The 22945-nt window shown below is 35.3% G+C and overlaps 1 protein-coding gene across 2 annotated transcripts in view; it reads right to left on the bottom strand.

Moving 5' to 3' along the window:
• Positions 1-3748: 3748 nt before the first annotated feature.
• LOC134529296 (flotillin-2) overlaps positions 3749-22945 on the bottom strand; it is a 413942-nt gene continuing 394745 nt past the window's right edge. Inside the window, exons 7-9 of one of the 2 annotated variants that reach the window (XM_063363204.1) lie at positions 22281-22464; positions 17335-17481; positions 3749-9853 (exon numbers count right to left, since the gene is read on the bottom strand). In XM_063363204.1, the coding sequence (XP_063219274.1) occupies positions 9824-9853; positions 17335-17481; positions 22281-22464 (361 nt within the window). In that variant the 3' untranslated portion in view covers positions 3749-9823. Of the gene's footprint in view, positions 9854-15575; positions 17482-22280; positions 22465-22945 lie in introns of those variants that run through there. The other variant, XM_063363203.1, reaches the window with a different exon arrangement.

Raw genomic sequence — 22945 nt, 5'->3', positions numbered from 1 at the left:
ATATTGCTAGGTCCACTAAATGGAAAAAAATCTTCTTATAGTATTTTTTCCCCCTCTTCCTGGGTACTGCATAGTCTGTTGTGCGCTGGTCAACAATGTCCACACCTCCCATTGTACTGTTGTAATCTAACACAACTTGCGGTTTTATGTGCTGTTGTCCATAGATTGTAACACTTTTCATTTCAGAATTGTGGATTGTAGGCAACATTATGACTGGTTTTTTGTCCATCCACTTCAATGCCAATAGTTTCCCTCTTTGGAAAGCCATGACACTGCCTTTCGGCAATTTTTGTTTCCGCAATTCTGGTGGCATTTCTTTTCTTGTCGTTTTCACAGTCCCATAAGAATCGGTTCGATGTGATAGCAACATATCCGATAGCTGTGGTGAGGTATAAAAATTGTCAGTAATGACACAATAACCTTTCCCAAGAAGAGGTTTCACTAATGACATAACTACTTGTGACGACATTGGCAAGTCTTTGTATTCATCATCAAAATTGGTTCCTCGTCCGGTGTAAATTACGAAGGAATATACATATCCACTTGACGATTCACATAACATGAATGACTTTATTCCGAACCGCGCCCTTTTGAGAGGTAAGTACTGTTTCCAACCTAGACGCCCTTTATATAACATAAGGCTTTCATCTACTGTGACATCTTTTTCTGGAGTGTAAAGTTCAGAAAATTTATTTTGCAAATGAATATATATAGGCCATATTTTGTTCAGTTTAGGGTTTGGATGGGTGGCTGCATCATATGACTCATTATCCACAAAATGAAGAAACTGTTTCAGCTGAACAAATCTGCGAAATGGCATGGTTTTCCTAAAAAATGGTGTGTCAAATATTGGGTTCTTAGCCCAGTACATTTGATATGTAGGTTTTTTGACTATGCTTTGAGCCACAACTAGTGCAAGAAAAACATAGATTTCCTCTTTGTTTGTTGGTTTCCATTTTGTTTGAGGATGTGTTTGAATGTACTGTGATGCAAAACGGTTCATTTCTGTAGCTATGAGTTCAGCCAAATCATTATCAAAAAATAAGAGAAAATAACGAAGAAAATTATCGTCAACATTTACATTTACATTGACGCCTGGTTTACCTGTAAATGGGTATCTTGGAGGAGAGATAGTTGGCAAACTACAGTTTATCTCACACCACATTCTGCCAGATATCTCTTCACTACCTGATTCTTCTTGAGCTTGAAATGTCATTATAATTGTCGCTACTATCAGATCCCAATTTATCAAGATCACTCACGTCGCTTCCTTCACTGTCGGAATCACTCATTTTGAACAATTTTTATTATTCACATTACAGTAATGTTGACACCTCAGCTAAAATATATAAACATTGGCGGGAACATCATAAATTCATAATAGTACTATTAGAGACATCTAATGTACAATTTTTCAAACACAAACGGCGAACGCGTGTAAGTAGGCTACCGTGATGGATCGAATCTGCCCTGACATCTAGTGGGTAACATAAAACTACTGGAAGTCTGTTTCAAAGGCTGAAAATACCTACCGCGACATCTAGCGAGAGCTCATGTAACTCATTCGAGAAAACTCGAAATAATATAATCAGACGCACGTTTTTGTTAGTCGGACGAGTAAACTCGGGTTAATAATTACGTGCCAAATGTAAAAAAACGAATATACTCGGGTTAATATGTTAAGGGGTTAAATTAGATTAATGGCGGAACAGTAAATATTTTTGGTGTAAACTTAATACATGCAACAAAAATATGATAGTAAATATTTATTCCCATTTAACCAGAAAAATAGGTGGTTTATTTTAATTATTTTTAAATGTTATAGTAATTTGTAGTAGTGTTTTCTGTACATTGTAATTTTCCAGTTTATCTGATTTTTGCATACAAGAAAATAAAAATTACACAATACCTTTTTTGCTTCCTGATGCACTGTGATATATCAAGTAATGGTTTTATCATTTGTAACATTCGTGATTGCGATAACGCGAGCGCCGCCATGTGCGAGTCCCTGCTGTGCTTGTAAACAGCTTGCTTCAATAAAATCAGGGACCTCAAAATCAGAATTTGTCACATATCAAGTGATGTGTTAAAGTTTCTTGCTGCAAATATTGCCCTCTTGGGTAATGACTCAATAACATATCTGGAAGTAAAAAAAAAAAAAATTTTTAATAATTTTTACTCTTCTTACTTTTATGGATTAAAACAAACTTAATAAAACCTTGTGAAGTTTTGAAAATGATAAACTACGTTAAGTACCTCAACATCCTCTTGGGGAATATTTCAATGCACATCAGGAAATAAAAATAATTATATAATGAAATATGATAAAGTCTTTTAAATATGTAATAAGAGTCCTTAGTGCAGACACTTAAAAAAAAACAGCAGTTTAAATTCTACAATGTTAAAGCGAGACATTAAGCTGGCCAGCAAAAGAAATTTAAAAACAGTTTCTCATAAAAAATAGATTTGTACACAGTCCTGCATTATACTGATAGTTCTACGATTCACGCTGAGGATGTTCAGGTAGAGTTATGTCACTGACAGAGCATTAGAACAAGTCAAAGGGGCAAACACATGGGTAAGCTGCGGCGTGAAAGGCATAGCAAAGTTTTTAAAAGGTGGTCTACTTACTTGTAGTTCAGGGTTGTCAGCATGGTTTAGAGCTTAATTACGAACTGTAGCATGGTCCGTCTTCTTCTTACGCTCTCACACTTCACGACACTTGATTCACATGCCTGTGAGTAGAGCCATGGCAAAGTCAAATTGGCCCTCACTCAAATGCATCACCAGTACACAGGCAAAAAATACGTATACCACCTCATGAATAGCTAATGCAAGGGCACCACAAACACTTGTGCACTTTTAAAGTTCTAAACCGCCGTACAGCTCCATGTACGAAAGAAGAGGCACACCCACTAAAAAGTTTCTACTTGCGCTACGTGAAGCTCCGTGCAGAGACCAACGCGTACAGACCGTCTCTCCGGCTTGCCACCTCTGCGTACAGGCGCTAGTGTCGTACGTCACACGAAGAAGACTTGAATCAAAGGTCTCACACGTAGAATAAATAATCAAATAGTGATCTGCGCCTCGCACAGATAATTATAATAAAAATTAAAATATTACAAAAGACTGATATAAAAGTTACAAACTTACACACTAGTTAAAATTACAAAATATAAATCTTTTAGCGCCTGCCGGTGCTATAGCCAACATAAGGTAAACAAAGCAAAAGGAAAGTGGTAAAATAAAATACTAAAGGTAAATTAAATTAAATTAAAAATGCTAACCAAATATTATTAATAAAAAACAAGGCATATTAACATATGTTAAAATTAACACAACAGCATTAGAGAAGGAAAAATATGCCAGTGGCATGACGAAGCCACAGTAGGTTTCTCAAGGTACTCAGATACTTAGATTAGGGAAATTTTATTAAAAGGTATAATTATATGTATTTATAGGTCCAGTTCTAATTTTTTTATTTATTGTGCATAAAATTTGCTGAAGTGCGATTTTCTTAAGAAAGTTTTACTGTATGATGTGAATGGCTTGAATGTTTGGATGCCTGAGAAGATTTTTCTTTTGGGAAAATCTGATTAACAATATTGTTTGGTGGTTGAAGGATGGATTATATTAAATAATTCCTAAATTAAGTCTAAGTCATTACTCATAATAACTGACAAAATTTGTGAGCTTATTATGCTCTTACTGTACTTTGTAGGAATCTTTTTTTACTGTAAAAAAACAGTTTTAAAACAGGGTACTAATTTTATTGTTGCCAATTTTTTTACTATACATTGATTTAAAACTCATCTTGGTAACATTGAAGATGATGTCTTGCATGATATTTATTAAAGGATTAACAAATTCACCATTCTTATTACTGCTTTAGTTTACAGTTGCAATAAAGTTTATCACACATCCTGAATTCACACATTATTATAAATATGTACTCAACTAAAATTCAGATTTTTCGGAATGACAAAATGAAAGCTTGTTCAGTCATATCAATTACACTGTACAGAACACACAAGCTAAAATAATATAAAAGTGGTGGTTTACTTAAAGCAGCAAATATAAAGTTAAGTCATAGTGAGATTCTCTCTAAATTATTAAAAGCACAACAGGTTTGGAACACTAGGAAAATCCCAAGCTTCATTTTCAAATGCAGACTTTTTTAAAAATTATTTACGAGTGGAAATTATTTTCTTTTCAATTTTATTTTATTGTTGCAAAAAAATGTTGACATCATCATCTTCAAACAAAAATTAATTCATTAGTCTTGATTTACATAATAAAACCCTTCTGTACCAAAATTATATACTGTTTATTGATTTAAATAATTGTTAAATAACAAAAAAAAAATTACAAGTATACTAATGCTCCTGTACCAAAATAGTTCAAAAAAATATAAATATAAAATTTTGTTAAATCGGACATAGGACATTATATTGTTAAATAATGTTGAGCAAAAATTAAATGAAGTACATAATTGAATGTACTGTGAAGAAAAACATAGAATAAAACAATATTCTAAGTTACTAAACTCAAATGCTTTTGATAAATAAATTCAATTCAGAATCCTGTAACGTAGCAACCACAAAATATAAACTTTTAGTCTTCAGTGACTGAATTACATATAACTATATAAGTTATACAGTAACTTGGACACTACACAAAAACATGTAAAAAATATATACACTAGCATTCACATAAATGGTAAACCTAATAGTCACAAACAAATTTTTATTGCTATGGCACATAGTTATTTTGTGCATATGTACATATTTATGAGAACATAGTCCAATGTTAGCCTATATAAATGGCAAAAACATTTTCAACTTAAGCTGCCTTTTCCAAAAATATATTTATTTTTTATGAGTTATTTTATTTACAATTTAGGATGTTATGGCAATTTAAATATGTTTAATACTTTGGCTTTTTTTGGTTGAGCATAAATAATAAAAATAATAAAGATGAGAATAACACATTTATCAACAGCATGTATCTAACAATACCAATACAGAATGTTTCTTAACATCACAAACAATTCCCAGCTAGTGATTCATTTCGAGAAAACAAGCAGAAACCATATCACAATTTTTTGCTTAACATGCACCCTTAAATCAAATTTTAAAACACCTTTTTTTAAACAAGGTTTGGAAACATAGTTAAAAGTGAGTTTGCAAACCTGTGAAAATGTGATTGATATCATTCTCCTTCTTCCACATGTAAGTTTGTAACAAAGTTGTAATCTTTTTTTTAATGGAGAAATATTAAGTACCGTAAACTGGGACAACTTTGGCCCTTCAGGTCAACTTTGTCCCACACAGAGAAAAAAGATGAATTATATTGTTTTAGAAATGTTTTTCAAAATAACATGTCGAACATTAGTTAGACATAGTTCCTATTATGTTACTGTTTAGAATATGTAGGTAGGGAATTTTTGTACCACATCAGATGTGGTGGTATCACTGTTACAAAAGAACCAGCTGTTTCATGAAGAATTATTTAGGGCGCGGTTACACGGGAGTCTGAACTACTTCAGGTGAACATGTTCAGCTGTTGAGTGCGGTTACACACAGTCTGAACATGTTTCGTTCGAGGCCATTTCTCATTTAACTTAAACAGGTTGGCAAAGTAGTTCAGATCGACATATCTTCTACATTAGCCTCTGATTGGCTGGTTAGAATATAAACAGTCTTTTGCAGAAATTCTAGATGGAAAGTGTTTCTGGCACAAGTTCGAGTAATATTTTACCGAATGCAACAAAAAAACCAACAGATAATTATACATATTTTTTAATTTATCCTGACCTTAATTTTCTTAAAACTGAGATAGGTACTCTCGCTCAAAAAATAATAAAAAATAAGTTTAAAAATTTTACTGTGCATGTTTGAATTCCCGATTTGTAAAAAAATATTGAGCAATGTGTAAACACATTTCATTTCTGCTGATAATGCTGTATAAACAAGTGAGAAAATCCCGCGTTTTCTGGATGCAATTAAAAAATAGAGATCAACAACACAGTCATTCGTTGACAGTAGACAATCGGTTTTAGAGCTAAACACACTTTTCAGCAACTACCGTGTAACCGCACACTTTCGCGTTTGTAAACGTGTTTACTTAAACATGTTCACCTGAAGTAGTTCAGGGTCCCGTGTAACCGCGCCCTTAGTGCACAACTTTGTGGTGTGCATAATTTGATTTTAGTCTGAAATATCTGGTAAGTGTAAAATTAATCTATTTATGCATATGTCCTTACAGGAACATTTCAATATCAGCTTAATTGTACAAATTTTTTTCAACTTTGCTTATAGTAATAGCAAATGTCAATTTAGAGGTTAGTTTGGACAACTTTGTCCCGGGTTAAAGTTGCACCATTGAAAAAAAATTAACTTCATTGTCATTCTTAATGTTTTAATGTTTCAGAAAACTTTATATTACATTGAGGCCAAACTATGCTAGATATTTTTCACTTGTTTATATGTTTCAGGGAGTCAAACAGGCAGCACTATGAGAACAGTGAGAAAGGGAAGTAGAAGAAAGATAGGGAGTCGAAGATATCAGGACTACACAGAAGATACTTTACAGAAGTGTTTGGAAGATATTAGGGAAGGTAGACTTTCTCAGAGGGCAGCAGAGAAGTTTTGGAACATCTCCCGCAGCACAATAAAAAACAAACTGAAAGGTGTGCACACTAAAAAACCAGGTAGGCAGCCAATACTAACCGAAGAAGAGGAAGAAACACTTGTTGAACATACTACGATTTTATGTGATTTTGGTTTTCCCATCACAGAATATGCTTTAAGATGTGTTGTAAAACTTTATTTAGACAAAATGGGTCGAAATGTTTGTGAGTTCCGTGACAACCTACCAGGTTATGACTGGGGACGGCACTTTCTGGAACGTCACCCCGAGTTAACTTGCCGCATATCCTCAAACATTAAGCGAGACCGGGCTGGTGTAGATAAGGAGACATTACTTAAATATTTTTTAAATCTGGAGAAAAGTGTCGAAGGCATTCCACCTGAAAATATGTGGAATTACGATGAATCCAACCTGACTGACGACCCAGGAAGCAGAAAAGTTTTATCAAGGCGCGGAATGAAACATGTTGAGCAAGTAATGGATTCTTCCAAAACGTCTACATCAGTTATGTTTTGTGGAAATGCAAAAGGGGAACTTCTGCCTGTCTATGTTGTTTATAAGGCAGAAAAGTTATGGGACACATGGATGGAAGGGGGTCCGAAAGGTGCACGATTTAATAGGTCGAAGAGTGGATGGTTTGACTCAGGATCATTTGAAGACTGGTTTTTCCATCTTGTGCTCCCTAGACTCAAAAGACAAGAAGGAAAAAAGTTACTGATAGGAGACAACTTAGCATCTCACATTAGCAAGGAAGTCATTGCAGCCTGCCAATAAAATGACATTGTCTTTGTTTGCCTGCCCCCACACTCCACCCATCTGACACAGCCACTTGATGTGGCATTCTTTCATCCACTGAAGGCAGAATGGAGGAAAATTCTACATGAATGGCGTAAAACTCCTAGCGGAGAGCGTTTCAAAACTCTACCGAAGGATGTATTCCCTAGATTGCTGAATAAACTTGTGGGAGTCTCTGTTCAAGACAAGGGGCAAAATTTAGTCTCAGGTTTCAAAAGTTGTGGCATTCATCCTCTTGATGCCACCAAAGTTTTGAAACGATTGCCAGGTGCTGAAGTTTCTGTGAATGTTGAGATTGTCAGTGAAGCATTCCTCGAAACAGTAATCAGTAAGAGATCAGAGGCCACACCTTCGATTCGAAAGAAGAGAAAACTTGTAAACGTTGAACCTGGTAAAGGAATCACTCCAACAGACATGGATACCGGTACACAAGTCGTCTCAGAACCTAAACAAAAGAGAAAGAGGGGAAGGCCGAGGAAAGACGATTCTACCTCATCTGACGAGGGATCCAGTTTTGACATTTCTGATTCCACAAGTGACGATCTGGAATCTGAAAACCAAAATTCTGATTCTGAGTGCCTAACTCCACACAAAAATGAATCATGGAAGGAAGAACTAAGTGAGTGTGACTATGTTGCAGTCAAATACAATGGAGAACTCTATCCTGGCAGCATTGTTGGTTTCCCCATAGAAGATAACAGTAGAATTAAGAAAGTTAAGGTGATGTGCATGGAAAAAACTATGAAATTTTGGAGATGGCCAGTCAATGGTAAAGAGGACATAATGATTTATGATTTTGATGACAATAATGAAAATACGTGAGCCTGTGCCAATAAGGAGGGGATATTTTTCTGTCCCTCAACTAAACACTTTCATTTCATAAAGAGTTTTTCTGACTAACCTATGTAAAAATGTTTTTACATTTACTATATGTTGCCTAATAATTTTTAATGGTGTCTCACAAGTGTGCTTGGATATATGTTTGCATTAGTTATCAATATAAGGTACCAATATATTAAAAATAATAAATATTTTACTGTGGTTTTTGTATTCTGTCTTTAGATAATAAGTTTTTTCCTAATAAAATGTTTAAAAAAATGTTTTTGGTGATTTATTTGGTCTTATATTCTAGGTATAACTGTAAATAACATTGTCCCACAAACCCATTTGAACAACATTAACCCTCTAATAAAAATACACTCACTACTGCGGTAAAAATGATATTGGGCTAAAGATGTCCTACAATGGGACAACTTTAACCCACCGAAACAATAATTTGTTAAAAACAATAAAATTTTATAAAACTACAAACCGACATAACTACTTGTTCCCAAAACTTTCATCTCTACACCAAAAATGTTTTGGAAAATTTTGCTTTATTAATGCAAAAGATCAGAAGCATCAAATTTGAAAAATTGAAAAAAGTGGGTTAAAGTTGGCCCAGTTTACGGTGCATCAAAATAAACAAAATGTATTTTCAAAACACTTGGAGAAGCAGTATTTTTTAATTATATATATACATAAATTTCAGATGCTGAATTTGAATTGCCCGACAAATATGAAACACTAACTACACGGCTGTGGTGGTGGTGGTGGTGCTGGTGGTGCTGGTGGTGGTGGTGGTGGTGGTGGTGGTACATTAAGGGGCGGAAATGCAATGCTGCGATAAAGTGAACATAAAACATTATGTATTTAGGTTAAATAGTTTTTGTGCAAAATTACAGACAACTAGTTTTTAATACTCAATAAAAAAAACTTTTGTTTTAAAAATTTATTTTCAAGAAAAATATTGTAAAAATGTTTTCTTATTATTTTTACATCGGGAATCACTAGCTGGGTAAACACTGTTTACTCCAATCATCTACTTCATAAGAAAATGTTACACTGCAACATTTCATTTCTCTTTTAAGTTTCAATAATTATGTAATGATTTTGAAAAATTTACAAACATTTTATTTTATTTCTATATATCTACTAATTTACCAAAAATATATTTTTAATTATATTTGTGATGTAATACAAGATCAGATAGAAAAATGGGATGCAGTCAGTATCAAATATACATCTCTTTGTCACTACCTAAGGTTACACATATCTTCTACTTACTCACATACAAATAATATCTCATATAAAAGTGGAGAAGTGAACATTAGATGGTGCCATTCAAAAGGCTATGAGGATAAATTCACAACTAAACACAATTCTGCAGATCAACATACCATATAAGAGACATTTATTTCAGCAGCGACTCATAATAATTTTTTATATTGTCATTGCAATTTAATTGTTCTCTCCTGTAGTAAACATTCCTCCCAATATATCCACCAAACATGACCTTATAAATGCTGAAAACATCAATGGATGAACATATCTTCAATTATTTGGCACCGGGAACCTTACTCAGCACCTGAAAGAACAGAAAGTCGGCAAAGTGAACATGTTACATAGTGAATACCAATATTTATTTACAAAATTTGTAGTAAGTGGTTGAGTTAATTTGTTTGTAATCCCTCTGTTTACAATTTAAAAAAATGTGGGTAGACCTCAAGTGTGTTGTGAAAACCATTATAAACATACTGAATATTTTACAAATACATATATATATATATATATATATATATATATATATATATATATATACACAGTATATATATATATATATATATATATATATATATACACAGTATATATATATATATTTATATTCGTTAAAATTGACATTTGGTGTATCAACAGATAAAAATTTATAATAATTGTTACAGCGTGAAGTATTTTAAAACAATCAAAAAAAAAATACAACACTAGGTCCTTATTCTAAATATTTCATACAGCTTTCTTGAAAATATTGCAGAAAATAATAAGTCGAAGGCTCTTTCTGTTGCACTGGAAATTCCTGAAGTGGAATAAACAAATAATGAAATGACATCATTGGTGGTGTGTTTATACTACAGTGGAACCTCGATGCATGGATCCCATATCTAACATTTTTCCGTATCAATCATTTGTTTATTCTGGTCCCTTCAATAAGCCCACATAAACAACGTTAAATAATCCCGTTTGTGTCGTTTTTGAATGTTCGTTTTTCCCGTATTGATCGCTCAAAATGTTGGAACGCGCCCTTTGTTTTTCTTGTATAGATCGTTGAACAACTCAAGATGGCGGCTAATGTACTTCTACAATCGATAGTTGCGCTTTTACCTCATCGCTCGGGCGGTCTTTTTGTCTTGTTGGCAACACTCAGGGGCGTAGCCAGGGGGGGGTTTTAGGGGTTCAAACCCCCCCCTTAGCACCAAATCTTTAATTAATTTCTTATTCATCACTCAAACAAATTTCATATTAAAATTAATAAAATTTTTACCATTACAATATTTAAATTTAAGTACCGAAAACCGCTAAAATAGCACTATTTTACACCTTAAAATCCAAATTTTCCCGGGGGAGGACCCCCGGACCCCCCGCTTTAATACGGGGGGGGGGGGGGGGGGGGGTTGCATGCTTCTTAACACCCCCCATACATAAATCCTAGCTACGCCACTGGCAACACTACGCACATTTTTTTAATGTATCTCGTCATCTTTGGTCTAATTCATTTCTGTTTTGTTTTATGTATGTACCTGTAAACATTTTTTGGCACGTGGTCACGTGAAAATACGGTGCATTTGAAAGTATTCAGCAGCTACATTAAATATATTTTAACGTTTTTATTGTGACCCTGGTGATGGCCCGACCGAAAAAAGTAAGAACACTAGACGAGAGGTTAAAGATCGTCGAAGAAGTGGAGAAGAATCCTGGCGAGAAGAGAGTGGATGTTGCTAAACGTCTCGGAATTCCACCTTCTACACTGAATTCGGTCTTCAACAAACGTGAAGAAATACGTGCGCAGGTCAGCAAATACGGCCTATCAAGTAAAAAAAGAAAGACTGGTAGGGAATCTAATTTCCATGAAGTTGAAGATCTGTTTAAGTGGTACCAGCACGCAAGGGCTTCGCATATTCCCGTTGATGGAACAATAATAAAAGAGAAAGCGATGCAAATCGCACTGCGACTAGGCATCAAAAATTTTTCAGCGTCAAATGGATAGTCTACAAGGTTTAAGGAACGTAATGGCCTAGTCTCCAAGAAGGTCTGCGGGGAAAGTGCATCAGTAGATGAACAGGTCACTGGTCGTTGGTTTGATGATCTTCCGAAGATCCTCGAAGGTTATGAACCTCGCAATATATATAACCCTGACGAAACAGGCCTGTTCTATAACTGTTTGCCAGAGAGAACACTTGCAGTGAAAGGAGAAAATTGTTATGGGGGTAAGCATTCTAAAGACAGACTAACAGCGTTGTTGTGTACCAACAGTGACGGTTCTGATAAGTTACAGCCAGTTGTAATTGGGAAATCGAAAAATCCTAGGTGTTTTAAGAATTCGAAAATGTTTCCAGTTAAGTATGAATCAAATAAAAGTGCATGGATGACTGCAGATACATTCACTTCATTTTTGAGGGCTTTGGATTGCAAAATGGGTTCTCATTGCAGGAAGATTCTGCTCTTTATTGATAACTGTGCTGCACATCCACTAGACGTTAGTTTTTTGAGAAATGTGAAAGTTGTCTTCTACCCTCCAAATTGCACTAGTATTTGCCAGCCACTGGACATGGGTGTTATAAAAAGTTTTAAACACCATTATAGGAGAATGCTAGTCCAGAAAGTTGTGTGCCTGCTGGACATGGCCAATGAAGGCAGTACTGTGGGACTCAAGTTGAATGTGCTGCCAGCTATCCACTATATTGCTGCAGCATGGAAGAAGGTGACCCCCACAACTATCACAAACTGCTTTGCCAAGTGTGGTGTTGCATGTGGTGATCTAGCTTCTTCAAGTGATGTTCAGGAAGAAAATGAAGATTTCCATGGTGATTTCGAGAAACTGGACACACAGAATGTTGGCTTCGACACATATGCAAGAATTGATGAAGAAGTTGCTACATGTGGTCCTATTCAAAGTTTAGAGGCCTTGTGTGACATAGCTCAAGCTCTCCAGGACAGCAGTAGTGAGGACTCTGACACTGAACCAACACAGACTGAGGTGGTCCCGTCATTTGCTCAAGCACATGCTGCTTTCGAAACAGTGAAAGCATTCTGCTATTCTTGCAAAGTTAGTGACACAGATCAGGACACTATTTTGCGAATGGAATCAGTGATGTTCCATTTGAAAAAAAATACCAACACCAAACAAACCTAAATAAAGGATTTTTTAAAGAAACATTAATACATATCTATACACTATTTGCAGTCCATAACATTTTTCTGTGAATGTGCATTTTTTGGGTAGTGACTTTCTGGGCTAGGATTAGTACTATGTAATATTTGTGTGCTTTAATATATGTACATAGCTACATACATACATTTGAGGTATGTAAAGTAAACTGTAATATATTTTACGGAACTTGCAAGACGTATACATAATGTGAAATTTTAGAAATTCTTAATTTTTTTAAAATCTGTTTGTTGTTACTACATATTTTGTTTTGTTCAATTTGTGAATTGTGTTAATTGATGTACATATGTATTTTGAAATTAGTGATCTGCTTAAATAAATTAAAACTGATTTAACAAATGATTACTATTATTTAAATTTTTATAATGATTTTATATATAATAAGCTTGGAAACCATCGCATATGCATACATTTACTGAGGTCTGAAAACAAATCCCACATCTATTGTTTTCCTGCATGCATTGTTTTTTTTCTGCTGGTCCTTTGAAAAACGATGGATAGAGGTTTCACATTTTTTCTATGTCATTTAACCGCAAATCTTAAAAACATAAAAAAAACATTAACACATTTTTCTGAAAAGCACGTTAAGAGATCAGTTTAAAAAATCTGGTCTATTTAAAGTTCAAACAGTGGACGTTCTTTAATGTGGCATGTGCGGTACCAATGTTTGTTGGAGCAGTGATTTTGCCGGATCATCGAACATCAAAATAGTTTTCTTGGGAATACGAAAGAAAAATAATATACTGTGGAATGTTATTAAAACAAGTGGTAATAAATTGCTATGTAGGAAGAATACAGATGAGCCTTACTGTTGAAAACAATCTCCGATATCATGGTGCATCCATGATTCAAATCAAATCATTACCTAAATGTAACCTGCTAGAAAACAGGAAACACATACTGAAATGAAAACTGACAGCAACAATTAACTCTGAGCGAAATAAAAAATTGCCGGCATGGCAAGTCCAATATCAACAGCCTTAATCCACCTGAAAAACTGTGAATGTGAGCAGATCAATTGGTGCTGGAATACTGAATGTGCCCAACCGTAGATTGGCGGATTACAGACCTTACACTGCAGTGAAACTCAGAAAAATTATATCTTAAACACATTTTTAATACAAATAAAACACAAAAACCAAAATACTGGATATTTCCAGGGAAAAAAAATTTCCCCAAGAAAGATTTATTGGGACTTAGGATGTGTTTGGGTGTCAACTGAATCTGTTCTGAAAATTATAGCTTATTATTCCAATTTTGGGGGTTTAACCCTTAATTGCACTGGACTTATTATGACTATACAAACTTTGGCCAAAGATAACATTATTTTTTTTTATACAAATGTAGTTGCATTGTTTTCACACTAGTTATACATTCTTTTTCCTATAAGAGGGAAAGTAAATATAATGTTACAATTTATAATGTGGGGAGAACTGAGTTCATAAGTGATAGCCCAATTAAGTTTTATTACAGTTTTATTAATTACAAATATTTACATAAAAAAATAATTGTACTTATAAATTTCCAATCACAAATCACTGGCACTTAAAAATATCTGTTCTCAAGTCACTCAATGTCTGTCAAGTTCCACAGTTCACACTCCTCACTGGAGCTAGGCTCAACAGTGGTTTGCCCCTTACCTTGCGCCTGTCCATACACACAGTCTCGCGCCACTCAGTCGCCGCACTCTCACGATCCAGTTGAACATCGCGTCGCACCACTCAGGGGGATGGGAGGGGTCCTCTCACCCTCTTCATCGATGTCACACTTCCCTTCGGTCGGAATCTGCTCAGAACTGTGGCGGCACTCTTGCAGCACTCATCGCGGTACTCGTAGCGGGACTCCTCTTGAAACTCCTCACGGAACTAACCCGGAGGCCAGCATCGCTGCTTAAAAGTCGAGGGGCGCCCTTCTCGAACCGACGAGAGTGGCTGTGACGTGTCGTGTATTCCCGGGCCAACCCGACGCCCTAACAGTCCAGAATGGCGGTGTCAATTCACACTGCTCCGCACGACGGCCAGCAGAATTACCAAGGCCGCTCAGTGATAGATAACAGTGCTGAGGCAGGATGTTGCACGGGGAGTGGAGGGGGGAGGCTGGTAGCAATGACCCTTGTAATCCGGCCAGGCACGCATGGCATGCCTTACATCAAAGGTCAGTGTCTGACATCAGTGGCCGTGCGGGGCCGCCAGCCAGCTCCAAACCTGGCGCATGTCGTGGTCCTGTCTGCATTCGTAACATTGCCCCCTCCTTAAACCTGTTCGTCTCAAACAAGTAACGCATCTCCTCCTGAGTGTTCCCATGCTACTCGAAGTTTAGGCCACCTACCTTTCCTCCATTGCGGGCTGTATAGCCTCACCAGTTATCCCTCTCTCGCAGTAGATATAGCATGTCGTTCGGCCAGCTGCAAGAGCCGGGCCGACCTTTGCCTTGGACGGGCCCCATACTCTCGAAAGCATTGGTCATTACCTTCCAATGGTTTGCTTGTTTCTTCCCTTTTCTTCCCTATTCCTTCTCACAGCTATTTTTTCACACAGCATTTTTCCCGGCTCTGGTTCGTCTCTTCTTGGTTCCTCATCCCTTTTGGTTCTTTTGAATCTTGTCTGGACTGCACTTAGTTTATCCTTGTACCATCTTCATTACTCCTTGTGTTCTCATTGGCTCTTCTTGGTCTTTCTTCATTTCTTCTTTGCATTTTCCCATCTCTTCTTGACTCATGTTCATCACTTCTCGGCTTTTCTTCAGCTCTTCTTGGCATTTTACCCTCTCTCTTTGGTTTATCTTCATTTCTTCTTGTTCAATATTCATCACTTTGTGACCCATCTTTATCACTTCTGTACTCTTCTTCAGCTCTTCTTTGATCTTCTTTTCCTGGCCGTTTTCTCCCCTTGGCTGTTCTCTTCTTTGCTGCTATTCTCCTCTTGGCTTATCTTTACTTCGTCAATTTTGAGCATCATGGCATTTAACTCCTCTTGTGAGTTTTTTGTTTCATTCTTCCCCTCTATTTGGTTGCATTTATTCTTCCCCTCTATTTGGTTGCATTTATTCTTCATGGTCATACTAGCTTCTTGTTGGTGGTCCATTATTTTACTATTAATTTCATTCTGAATGGCCTCCTGGTTACTCTTTATCTCTTTCTGACCAACCTTTGTCTCCTCTAGGCTATTATTTGTCTAACTCTTCTTTTCTTCATGGTGGTTCTTACTCTCCTTCATTTCACTCTTGACTTCTTTCACAAAGTTCTTCATACTGGTTTTCATTTCCCTCATGTCACTCAAAATTTCTTCTAGGGCAACCCTTATCTTCTTGATATCCTCAACACTAACCTCTTCAGCAGCCATCTCTCTCTAAAACTTTCACTTATTAAATAACCTAAATAATTATTTATTTATATTACTGCTCATAATTTTAAATGACCTAGCCTAAACTTCTAATCCAAACTAACAATAACTCTTACATTCAAAACTAACACTAACTACAGTATACTCAAACTAACATTATAACATTCAAAATTCACTAAAGTTCTTAATGCTAACTTTATTCTCGAAAAACCGAATTCTATTATTTTTTTAACTTTTAGTTTAATTATGTAACTGAATCCTAAATCTATTAATTAGGGCTATCGCACTTCTGACACCAAAAAGGTTACGATTTATAATGTGGGGAGACTTGGTCATAAGGGATAGCACAATTAAGTTTTATTTCAATTTTATTAATTACTAATATGTACATTAACAAATAATTGTACCTATAAATTTCCGATCATAAATCACTGGCACTTAAAAATGTATATTCTCAAGTCACTCGAATGTCTGTCAAGTTCCAAAGTTTGCACTCCTCACTGGAGCTTGGCTCAACAGTGGTTCGCCCTTTACCTCGCGTCTATCCACACACACAGTCTTGTGCCACCCAGTCGCCGCACTCTCATGATCCAGTCGAACATCGCGTCGCGCCACTCGGGGGGAGGGGGATTCTCAAACCCTCTTCGCCGATGTCGTATTTCCCTTCACTCTGAATCCGCTTGGAACTGTTGCAACACTCTCGCGGCACTCGTGGAACTCTTGCAGCACTCGTCGCAGGACTCCTCGTGAAACTCCCCGGGAGGCCGGCGTCGCTGCTTAAGTAGTCGAGGGGCGCCCTTCTCAAACCGACAAGAGCGGCTGTGACGTGTTGTGTCATCCCGGGATGACCTGACACCCGAACAGTCCATACTGCTCCGCACGACGGCCCGCGGAATCCCCAAGGACGCTCAGCGATAGATAACAGCGCCGAGGCAGGACGTTGCGCGGGAAGTGGAGTGGGGAGGGGGATAGCGACAACCCTTGTAATCCGGCCAGGCACGTGTGGCATGCCTTATGTCAATGGACAGCGCCGGATGTCAGTGGCCGTGCGAGGCCACCAGCCAACTCCGAACCTGGCGCGCGTCGCGGTCCTATCTGCGTTCGTAACAATATGTACAGCCTATTTAACCAGTAAAAATTTTTCTATTATTTAATTTGCACATTAAATTACGTTGCAGTAAAGTAAATAATTTTTTTACTGGACATGAAAATATTCTGAGTTACTTACAATACAGAATGTCTAGAAAACTGCCAAGCTGTCAATAGAGTGAAATGGTAATTTACCTTGGACACATCGACTCCAGTAAGAGCATGGACTGCTGGTGGAATTTGACCAATCAGTCTGCTCACTTCTGCTGTAGTTTGGTCGTTTCCCCCGAGAAGCACAATCTCTTCAGTTTTGGCAAGAGGAGCAGCTACTTCAGCAGCAATCTAGAGTTACAAAGACACCATTTTACACAAATGACTCTTCAGAATCATAAACAGTATACACTTCAGTTTAAAATCATAACATTCTAATGCAAAATGTTATAATGTACCTTATAATCAAAAAGGTAAATAAATAAACTTGTAATTTATGAAAAATGCAACTTTAATAATAATAATGGAAACGAAAATTGTCATGTAGTTTCTGCCAGAGGCAGGGTCTTAATGGATGGAATGGGCCTGAAACTCAAAGGAACCTGCTGCCTTACCCAAGAACCAAACCTGGAGAATGCATCATGTGAGGTGAGATTGGGTATGAAGCAGCGATGGAATGAATTGGTGGGGAAAACGAGATTACCCTGAGGAATCCACAGGCCACAGAAACATCCGTCACATTTCCCACTTGTAAAAAATCCAAATTTAACCCTGCTGGTAATCCAACCCTGGTCACCTAAGTGGGGCATTGAGTGTTCTAACCACTCAACAAACATTCCTGTTAATAATAATAATAATAATAATAAACAACTTAAAACCTTGTTGAAACTAAATCTGCTAATCATTAATGATTCAGATAGTTAAGTTAAAACAATTCTTTAATGACCTGGTTTAAAAAAAAGATTCACAATTTAACACTTTGAACACAAAATTCAAAGGACAGTTAATTTAGCCATCCATGATAAGTGGAAAGTTCTAAAAGATTTTATTGGAATACAGGAGAATCGTGAAATTAAAAACATTTTAATTCATGTGGAACTTATAGTCCGAAGTGTGGAATAATTTTTCTGGCATAATAAACACCTCACTTAATTCTGATCCACTCATCTGTTATTTGAGCTAGTGTGTGGCGAATGAGTTATAACTCAACATAGACCAGGGGTAGAAAGATCTATTTCCCGGTCCTTCAGTTCCCAACTTCTTTTTGTGAGGTATTCTTGAATATCTTGACACTGCCGTTTTAAATTTTTTATTCTAACAAAAAAAAAATTGTAATTTGTGATTACTCTAGGGACAACATTTTACTTGAGTTGCGATAAAACCAAAATAACTTTGGAATGTAAGTCGATAAATACAACATATAACACAAAAATGCAAGTTTATGCATGTTGTGTCACAAAATGTAATATAATTCATGAAATAAAACATAATTCTAACAAAACTTACTGAAATCACTGAAATTTTTTCTTAAACATCCAAAATTCAAGGAATGTCATTATTTTCAATGTGGTTTATAACAAAATATATGTATTGCAGGTAGAAATTTACTATTTTGGGTGTTCAGAAATTACTGGACCTAAATTTAATGGATTGCAAGCAATGCCAAATCAGGCAATTTTTGTTAAGAAACAAGTACCCAGAAATGCAACCCTGCAGAGTTAAATATGTGATCAGTAGCTTGAAAATTTGAATTTTGCGCACATTAGAAGCCACTTCATTGGCTGAAAGGATGTGCGATCATGTGCCATGATGTTCAAATACTCCATGGGAAGAAGTGTGATGATTAGAGTGCTGATGTTAAATTATAATAATAAGTAATAATAAGTAATAATAATAGATAATAAGTAACAATAATAATCCATACACACTAGCAACCAAAAGTGTATTGTAGAGCACAGTGTGGTATGTTTGAATGTTTGGCTTTGGGCAATTGGTGTTGAAGGTTAAATGAGTATGGTAGTTGCTTTCATTTTGACTGGCTATAATTTGATAATGGCTAATGTTGTACGGTAAGATACGATTTTAAAATACCATAAATAAATTTAAAAAATATATATATGGGAGCGAATCTTTTAGTAGGTACTCACCAGTGATCTGTAAACATCTAACCTTGATCTAACCTTGCAACTTATGTTGCAAATAAACTTATAATACAAAAATTTAATGTAGAATCCTACTGCTTGATAATGCTGAGGGTGATAAATATACAAAAAGGTAGAGGTAAATGAAATCTTTTTTTTTACTTTCACATTTTACATGTTGCATTTTTCACCCAAATCGAATAAATCTTTTTTAATAATAAAAATATAAACTCTGAAGCAAATCAAGCGGGAGGTAATAAACCAAGGGCGAATAATGTAGAACTGAGAAAGAATAACCTTGAAAAGAAGGTGGAAAGTAAATCAGCTTTGGTTTATAAAAAAAATATGAACGAATCTAATCAAGTGGGAGTGTGAATATTTTTTGGGAAATTTAACTTATTAGTACTAAGCATAACTATTAATATACTTTCATGTGTGATATGGAAATTGATACCAGTTTTATACATATCAAATTAAAATGCAATTGTTTCAAAATTTTAAAATAATGTAGGAGTCTGTAATGAAGTGAAAAAGTTTAATTTAAATCATTCTGTACATAAAATTACATTAAATGAATGGAAATGTTAGAGATGACAAAATATAAACTAAAGTTAAATTTGCACGTGTTTCACAAATTTTAAACTATATTTAAAAATAATCCATTTACTTTTCACAATAGTAAGAGATGCAGTTGTTAAATGGTAAGGACCCCCCCTCCCCTCCCCTCTCCCATAGGTGACCAGGGTTCGATTCCCTGGCGGAGTGGAACCCGGATTTTCGCAAGTGGGAAATGTTTTGGGCAATGCCATGGCCTGTGGGTCTTCTCAGGGTGCTCCCATTTCCCCCACCAATTCATACCCCATCTCATCTCCCCTCATGCATTTTTCCTTGGATAGGGCAGCAGGCTCCTATGAGTGTCAGCTCTATTCCATCCATGTAGAACCTGCCTCAGCCGGGACAAAGTGTCGATTCTCAAGGTACTTTTTACAACATTACAAATTTCAACTTTATAGAGTTTTGTTAGTAATTAAATTTTAAACATATCTAATATTTAATGTTTTTTCCTTTATTTAAAAGTAATGGAATTATTCACAAAAATGTCTGATAGTAATGCAATATCAGTAATCTCCTGAAGTTGCCACGAGCAAAACTGCTGGTTATAAAAGCTAGTGTGTCTATGTGTGTGTGTCTGTAAAATAATGATATCATTTATATATATATACATACACACACAAACTATAGCAACTATTTTACATACAAACCAAGCTTTTAAAAATGAAACACAAATGTTTTATTTTAGAAATGAAATTAACGTTAAAGTAAAACCATAAAATTGTATCTAATGCATATGTATATCCCAGATTCAAGTCGATCATAGACATCAAAGCTCGTCTGATCTTTTCGAGCAACAATCAAAGTGTGGCACCTATCATGTGAATCATATATGGAGGCTAATATTCAAGTTTATTGTCTATGTGAAAGCAGAAGATTAGTATCACACGATTTCAGCCTTACTGATCAGTTAAGATAATATAAAAGCTTTAAAAACTGTGTTACTTCTGCTGCTATAGTTACATTTATAATTGTAACTAAGTATTAATATATATATATATATATATATATATATATATATATATATATATAGGTTTGCCCACCCAAATGTACAAATAAATGATAATAGGATTGGGATTTACATAGTGTCCAAAGCAAGATATGGGTAACATCATAATCTGTATAGCAACTATGTTAATAACCAAACTATTAAAATATAAATACACTCATGAATTCTGTTTTCATGTGCTTACAGTGTAACATTTTCATTGCTCTTTGCTAACCTGTTCCTCCTAGCATTGCTGCCAAGTGTCGTATAGTGCTGCATAGTGTCGTAATTTGACAAGGCTGATCGTTTCAGCATTTTTCAGGGATAAAGTAACAAGCCGTGGCATAGTTTGCCACGTTTTGGCTGCGTATATCTGTTTAATATAATTAAAGTTGTTGGCCTACACTTGCAAATATGAATCTACCAACCACTGTAGTGTCAATTTTCCAGCTTTAATGATAGGATTAAATTGATCACGAATAGATATTAAGGCACATTTGAATTGTAGCATGCTAAGTTTTAGTGACTTTATTCAATTCAGCACCTTCATACAAATCACACTGCCAATACGGTTGTCATCCTGGTGTATACTGAATTGAATCTACAGCAAGGAAGATTATTGGATGACCAGAGACAATTAACACACAATGTAGTTTTCCAAGAGGTTCTTGATTTAAAAATAAATTTTTTTATGATTTTATATATATATATATATATATATATATATATATATACACACACACACACACACACACACACACACACACACACATTTTTCAAAATGAACCAAGCAGTATAATATGAGGAAATATATTTTAAGTGGAGCCATGTGGCTTGGCTCTTCATGAACATTAAGTCATTATGGATTACTAGTCATTTGTAAGGCGCCGAAGGTGCCCATTGAAAATTATATATATGTGTATATATATATATATATATATATATATATATATATATATATATATATATATATGTATATATATATATATATACATACACACATATATAATATAAATAATAAAATTATTTTATATATATACATATATATAAAATAATTTTCAATGGACACCTTCGGCGCCTTACAAATGACTAGTAATCCATAATGACTAAATGTTCATGAAGAGCCAAGCCACATGGCTCCACTTAAAATATATTTCCTCATATTATACTGCTTGGTTCACTTTGAAAAATGTAGTAGATGAAGAATTGGAAAATGAATGAAATAAATTATTACTTATAATATAATTTTAATGGGTTCAAACACAACATTTTAATATTCATAAAATAATATGGCCAAATAAACAAACCTGGGAAAGTTTCAAGGATAGTAAATTTCAAATGCATTTTTAAAATTAAAATGCAAAATGTTGTGGCAGTTCACCAATACTGCAACACAAAAGGAAGCATACCTTTGGAAGAGCATCCAGCACCAGAGACATTATTGCTGCCTCACCATACTGTTTGTAAACGGCAGCTTTCATCCGCATGCGCTCAGCTTCCGCTTTGCCGACACTTTCGATTGCATACGCCTCGGCAGCACCAAGCTTTTTAATTTTCTCAGCGTCTGCTTTAGCAACTTCAACAGTCTGCGTCCTAAATTAGTAATAAACAGAAATAGTACAATTAATAATGAATTCAGAAATATTATGTATGGTAAGACAAAAGCTCATTAAAATAATGGAAGGTTAGGCCTTAAATGATTGTAACAGTGATAGCTAACTTAGGTACATAATGTTATAGTCACTTGCGATTTCTGAAACTCAAGAAGCAAATGATCATTCCTAAATGTGAGAGAAAAAGAAGTTTCATTTTTACAAGATGCCAAAACTTGTGCACATCTGTTCAGTTTACAATGACATCAGCCACACCATTCCCCCAGTAAAGCCTGAAGCACTGTGTTTCTCTTCTGATGTGTCAACGCCACATTCATTTATATTTTCACGTTTATTAATATACTCATGATCAAATTAAGCCAATTACTAGAAATTAATACATGGAATACATGTAAAAATTGCTAATTCATGTAGCACTAAAACATGTTGCAAAATACTAATGCATGTAACCAGACCTCAGG

The sequence above is a fragment of the Bacillus rossius genome, chromosome 2 (assembly GCF_032445375.1).
Source record: "Bacillus rossius redtenbacheri isolate Brsri chromosome 2, Brsri_v3, whole genome shotgun sequence".
Classification (NCBI taxonomy): domain Eukaryota; kingdom Metazoa; phylum Arthropoda; class Insecta; order Phasmatodea; family Bacillidae; genus Bacillus; species Bacillus rossius.
This window is presented reverse-complemented; position numbering and strand designations above follow the sequence as displayed.